This window comes from Athene noctua, chromosome 2, assembly GCF_965140245.1.
Source record: "Athene noctua chromosome 2, bAthNoc1.hap1.1, whole genome shotgun sequence".
NCBI classification, from domain to species: Eukaryota; Metazoa; Chordata; class Aves; order Strigiformes; family Strigidae; genus Athene; species Athene noctua.
Window position 1 is genome coordinate 136,734,132 of NC_134038.1, and position 6,794 is coordinate 136,740,925.

The 6,794-nt window shown below is 46.2% G+C and overlaps 1 protein-coding gene across 1 annotated transcript; it reads right to left on the bottom strand.

The window, feature by feature from the left end:
* Positions 1-5,791: 5,791 nt before the first annotated feature.
* Positions 5,792-6,379, bottom strand: FERD3L (Fer3 like bHLH transcription factor). Its single transcript, XM_074898042.1, has one exon. The coding sequence runs from the start codon at positions 6,377-6,379 to the stop codon at positions 5,792-5,794; it is 588 nt and encodes a 195-aa protein (XP_074754143.1).
* Between the last annotated feature and the right edge of the window lie 415 nt (positions 6,380-6,794).

Consider the following 6,794-nt stretch of genomic DNA (forward strand, 5'->3'; position numbering starts at 1 on the left):
GGGTGTCAAGGCTTTGTTGGGTCTTCTCTTACACTTGCAAAAGTTTCTGTGTATTTTTTGTGTATTGCGACTGTTCTTTGTATTTTTAATCTCTCATATTTATTAGGGTGGGTGCTTTCTGCAACTGGATTTTTATGCAGAAACACCCTGTGGAGACAGCATGGCCCCTTCCTGCTGCAGGGCTCTGGGAGCAAGGCCCAGTGCCTCCTCTGCACCCAGATTTTCACAGAGAAGCAGCCCTCCCAAGCACCTAAGAGCTTGAGTAGGAATCCCAGGACACAGTAAAATGCAATATAGTTTTCCAGCAATACTGGATATCAGCAGCAAGTGCACTGTAATCACTACTCACAACTGAAGAGAAAAAGGCTAGTGAAGCTGCACACGTTCATTTCACCATCAAAGGTCAAAATAATGGCTGTGGCTTCAGGCCCCAACTTTTCAGTGTCATTTGTTTCAGCAGTGACCTCCAAAAAATCAGGATCTTTATATAACATCTCATCTTGGTCACACAAAAAGTGAATGATCCTAAAGCACTGGTTGTTTTGAAAGTCTTTGCTAAGCTACCTTTTATCCAGATCAGAGACATCATCTATGCCACATGATCTGGAAATGTTCAAGCACTGATGGTATTTGCTGTGGTATATTTATTGCTGTGTTCTTTGTGCTATAGTCACCACTCTTTCCTCTGATAACGGCAAGTTTCAAAGGTCAGAATTCATTAACAAAGTTAGACTGTGTAGTAAGTAAACAATGCTAGGAAAAAAAAAAAAAAAGAAATATCAACATCTGAATTAACTTCTCCTCTTTCTCTCCGTTCATTTATTTATGGTGAAGACTCTCCATGCAGAGATTTCCTCTTTGTTGTGTCAATATCATAAAATGCCTTGAATTTATGAATATCATAAAATTTCCCTTGAATCCCTGTAAGACTTGGAGCAAGACAAGATGGAACTGGAAGTAACATGGACTATTATTATCTTTCTTCTGGTTTTGGAGCTAAAGAGAGACAGTTAAGCCAACAGGAGGCTCTTTATCTCTCTTTCTGAAATTATGGCAGAGGTATGACAAAAGCACAAATAGACCTAGCATCTCAGGGTGCCTGATTACTTTGGTTTGAAATAAAGCTCCGTGTGACAATTGTGAAGCCTGTCCTTTTGCGCTACAATAACTCTGTGTGGGAACCATTCAAAATCCCTCAGTGTAGGAGGAGATGGTCTGAGTCACAGTTACAGCACTGAAGCCTTTGAGAGCAGCGTAAGCCACACTAAGATAATATAATGCATGGAACAATTTGAATACATTAGAGTCCTTACAAGTATATATTCATGTGAAAATTGATGATACAAAAATAGAGATTACAGGATTGTTCTCTTACTTTGACTTCTTTGAAGGAATAGGGATTTCAGGTGTGTAAGGACCTCTGAACTGGACCGTGACTGGTGATCAGTGGAGTGGTGTCTGTGAACAATTTCAGGGGCTTACAATTTAGTGCCAATCAGACCAAAGGTTACCCTTGAAACTAAGATAGAGGAGGAAAAAAGTAAAATCTGGATGAAATACAGGCAAATTTTAAAATAACATCTGAGCTGCAGTTCTTAAAAACCAAAATTTTTAAGGTAATTGCAACTGAATATTTTTATTCAATTCTTTTATTCTGGGTATAGCACTGTGATGAATCTTCATTTCAATATCTGAAACAAGTATGCTTTTTGAAGTAAAGTTTAAGAGAAAATAATCTGAACTGATTATATTGAGCAATTTTTTAGAAAAGACAATTTTTACTGTGCTACAAAAAGACTATAACCAGCATGCCTAACTGTCCTTGTCAACTGTTCGGTTGTATAAGTTGTAGTAAAAGCTTGGCTGTCATTGTTGCAGATTGATAGTATTCAAGCCTAGCAAAAAACCCAAATTCTTATGAAAACGGGGACTCAGCATGCACAGCAGTCACATTTTAAGCCTCAGTATTTTGGCTATTTTTTAATTTTAAACCCCCCCAAAAGGTCCAAGTTCATTGAACGGACCAAAAAGGCTACGCAGAAAATCTCTTTGAGAAGCACCGCTGATCTGAAGGAGAATAAAAATAAATCAAAACTCTTTTCCATCACTTTTGCTTAGTACCCCCATGACTTCAAAAACTAATTTATTTTAAAGTTTGTAAAAGAAAAAAAAAAAAAAGTGTTGTTGGACTAAGACTTCACTTATCAAGTTTCATCCTGGAGGGAATTTTTATAGCTGAGTTATAAACCCTCCACACTAGAGTGTTTATAATGGAAACGCTGACAAATGCGATAATAAACACCAATCATGGGGCCGTAGTAGCTGGTCAGAATGTGGATGCAGGAGTTTGCAGTGCTATCATAATATTTTGTTCTGTTTCCAGCACTAATTTGCTTAAACCTGCTTTCAGATTGAGCAGCTGTAAAACAAGATCAGCCTGACTATAGATTGCAAAATCATTTGATTATTTATACTTCTCTTAGAAAGCTTGGAAATGTCTCTCAAATATGAATTCATTTAGACTTATTCTTTGGTTTACATGTCTGAATACTAATTGTAACATGATAGCTTCAAGGGAACTCAACTTTCTACCAAAAGGCAGCCTTCAGTGGGCAAAGAGAATATAAACAAACCCGCCTCAGACCAGGATCTAAAAATGGGCTATGATCAAACAGCTCTAAGGCTTTAAAAACCCCCTTATTATCTTTTCCCAGAAGTAATTGACACTGTCAGTTTTTGTTCTTAATGCGGTGATAATGGCATGGTGCTTTGGGGAGCCCAGGGATGGGGACTGGCCTCAGCCTTGGCGGCAGGCAGCAGGGTTTCTGCACAAGGAGAAGGCCTTTCCCTACTGCGGGTGAAATCCTAGCCTTACCGAAGTTAGCAGCAGTTTTGCACACATTAGGGCCAGGGTTTCATTGGCTTCCCAAGCCTGACATGATGTTTTATTGCGCTGAGACTCCACAGACTAGGATGCAGCTATCTTGGATTGAGAAGGGACCCCACAGTCTTGTTATTTCAGGGAGATGTGTTTGCACTCCAGCAAGAAGCTTGTCTGCAATGTTTCCATAATTTGTTTATATTCTTAGCAGACTGAGCTTCCAGGACTTCAGCACATCCACATGGGCCAAGTGGTGGATCAATATGGGATCTCGCTGTTTCCCTGAGCTCTTCATGGGCGTAAGAGCATGCTTTAGTTTTAACAGAGGTGTCTAAGAAAAGATTGCATGTAGACTAACTATTCTGGCAAATGTTTGCCAGTTTCGGAAAAGCATGCAACATAAAAAAATAAAGCTCCCTTCATCAGGTTCTCAGCTCATATAAATCAGTGTGCGGCTGAGAGGCTCCTCCAAATTCTTTGAATCAACACAAGATACATCTCGATACTCTACCTGTGCTGTTAGCATATTGTGTTTATTGGCTTATACTGCAACTTCATTTTTAATTTCTAATGTTATTTTTAGAATCAGCAGTTCATATAAAAATGTTACCACTATTCTGTATTGCTGCTGCAAAATTTCCAGTGATCCATTTAAAATCATAATGCAAGATCCAGATTTGTATTTAAATACAAAATGCAACATTTTCTTTCTGCTTTTCTTTCGTCTATAACACAAATATGGACAAACCTTGGTCCTTGAACAAATTCCAATGTTTTGTTATTAAAACAAGAAGAGAAAACCAATAATTTTTGAATTATCTGTTACAGACATGTTTACATTATGAATCTCTTAAGACTCTATGTGCTATAGAGTTCTAATTTTATCCATTGACGTGAACAAGAGAAAATAGGAAAAGATATATAATCACGCTGTGGAAAGCATAGTTGTATAGCAATCATAGAGAAATAGTGCTAAGAAGTGAATATTGAATTGTCTATTTCATTATCCTTAAAGAATTTGTCTTCATCCTTTTTCTTGAGACAGTGGTAACAGCAAAATGCATCTGGGTCATGTGAACAGTTGTTGGTTTTGGAACCTTGGTCATTCTTAGTTCCTTTTCTCATTTTATTTTTAGAAAAAAAAAAAAAAAAACAAACCAACAAAAAAAACCCAACAAACACACACAAAACCAAAAAAAACAAACAAAAAAAACCCAACACAAAACCATCTGAAGAGGTGAAACACCCCAGTTTCTAGAGATGATCCAGCTGCATTAACTATCCAACCGCCTTTTGGAAAAAAAAGCATTCTGACAACTGGAGAGCAGATGCAATGTGTGGAGTCAGGGAGGTCAACAAAAACAAGTGGAAAAAGAAACCAAGGAAACAAGTGAAAAGAGAAAGAATATCAGAGTATTAACACAGGATATTAGATCACTCATGATAATATTAAAGTGAATGGAATGAGAAAAAAAAAAAAAAAAAAGAATCACCGCAGGAGATGACAAAACATGAGAAAGAAATCAAAGAGATATTAGGGTGGGATTTAGATCCAGCCATACTAGCCTAAATCCGGGGTAAATCTTGATTTCACTAATATTACGACAGTTTTATGTAGTGGCAATAAAAGCTGTCCTGTGAAGTGATGCAGAACCACTGCCCCGGGTGGGACATTTGCCCCTGAGTTGAAGGCAGCTGGCCCGGGCCCTGCACAGACTGGGTGCTGCCGGCCCGCCGCAAATACGGGGAGGAATCCAGGTCTTTCCCGGGCAGCGGCGAGGGAAGGTGCCAGCAGCAGGGAGAGCCAGGGGGGAGTGGGAGGTCAGAGACATGTCAGGAAGGGCCGGAGAGGCTTCTAGGGGAGAGCCACTGCCCCTTGCCCCGCTCTCAGCCCGGCCCGGTCTCATCCCCAGGGTACGGCCGACCCGGGCTTTCCCCTGCCCTCCCGCTCCGGCTTTCCAGAGTTTATTTATTTATTTTCTTTCCTTGCAACAGTAAAACATACAGGGCGGGAGACGAAAAACGCCCCCAAAACCGGCGAGAGAGAAAAGGGCTTTCCGTGACCTCCCCAAAATCGAAGCTCGCAAGCGGAGAAGTTTTCTCTCTCAGAAGGGCGCAGACGGCTTCCCAGCCTGGCCCCGCCGGTGCCGGGGAGGCTGCGGGGCGATCGGGCCAGCGGCCGCTCCTGGCCCCCGCCGCTCCGCTCCGCAGCGCTCCGCACGGCCCCGGCAGCGCCGGCCCCCCCTCGGCCAGGCCCTGCCCGTGCGAGCGACGGAGCTGGCCGCCCCCACGCAAGTCCAGAGCTGGTCCCGGAAAGAGAATCGTGACAACAAACGGTTGTGTCCAGATGTTCCGCTTTACTGGCTCCGTGACACGCGGCGTGGACTTGGCAGGCTGGATTTCAAAGGAAAGGGAGTTGTTGTTTGGGTTTTGTAAAGAAGCAGAAAGCGCTAGGTTAAAATGCACACGCCGAGATTTTACTAGTCCCTGGCAGGCAGCTGGGCCGGCGACTGCCTCGGCTGGAAAGCCACCCCGCGAGCTGGAACGGCTCTGCTGCCCGGCCGAGCCTTTCTCGGAAGCAGCAAATCGCCGAGTGTAAAGCAAGCAGGCGACGGAACACCAAGCAAGGGGCCTCAGACCTTCATTTCCCCCCGTTCCCTTTACAGAAATGATATATATTAGCAAATCGACACGTACTGAGCCTCTCCACCCCTCCGCGCCCCTCTCCGCCCCCCGCACACGATTCCCGAAGCGCTCCTCGTTTCGCGTCCCGCACCCCCACGCTCCTGGCTGCGGCGTGAGAAGCCCAAGGCCGGAGCCAGGGCTCAGCGCCCCGGGGAGGCCACCTGCGCCGTGGTGCCGTTGGTGGTGGCCGGCCCCCAGCCCCGTCCCGCCGGGCCCCGGGCCCCCCTAGCTCGCCTCCCGCCTGCCGCAGCCGTCCAGGAGCTCGGTCATGAAGGAGATGTACACTATGGCCAGGCGCAGCGTCTCTATTCGGGAGAGCCTCTTCTCGTAGGCGAAGGTGGGCACTTTCTTCCTCAGCTGGTCGAACGCCTCGTTGAGGTTGAACATCCTCTTCCTCTCCCGGATGTTGGCAGCCTGGCGCTGGGCGTAGGTGATAACCCGCTTTCTCCTGGGTCTGTCCAGGAGAGAAGCGCTGCGCATCCTCTCCTCTTCCTCCTCTTCCTCCTCCTCCTCCTCCTCCTCCTCTTCCTCGGGATCTCCATCTCCCAAGGTAGCCAGGGGCAGTCCCCGGGCCATCCCTTCCCGCAGCGACAGGGCTCTGTCCCCGAAGGGAGGCCCGGAGGTGACCTCGCAGAGCCCCAGGCTCGGCCCGCAGTGGGGGGAGCCCTGGGGGGCGCCCAGGGAGAGGTCGGCCACGAAATCCAGCACCGAGGCGCCCAGCAGCCCCTCTGGGCAGGGCACTTGCGGGGCTCTGCCGTGCAGCTCATCCAGCAGCCCCGGGAACTGGTGGGCTGAGAAGAGGCTGGCTGACATCTTACTTCAGAGAGGGCTTAATCTGGTCCCCCATCCCCAGCCCCAGCGGCGTTAATATTTATAACCCCCCGGATAACAGGATTAGCAGGACTAGAAAGAGCGGCCGTAAAATTTCGCGTCGTGATGCTGATGAGAGGAGACAGGCAGCCCCCTCGGGGACGCGTGGATGCTCCCGAGAGAGGAGTCCCCAGCGAGTCAATCCTGTCACAGCGATCAAGGACAGTTCCTTCTTGGCAAAACCCTCCGCTCTTACCTGCTGAGCACTTTTGTCTCTTCTTACACACCCGCAACCAAACGATTTTCAGCCCCTTTTAAGCCCGCAACCGCAGAGCCGGGTCTCCACTGGGCTTGCTTTCCTGCTTTCTTTCGGGATCTCTGAACCCTGAGAGCCAGCCTGACAATTGATGTCAGGCAA

Excerpts from the sequence above, each read along its gene's own strand:
- FERD3L (XM_074898042.1), bottom strand. The coding sequence starts at position 6,379 with ATGTCAGCCAGCCTCTTCTCAGCCCACCAGTTCCCGGGGCTGCTGGAT.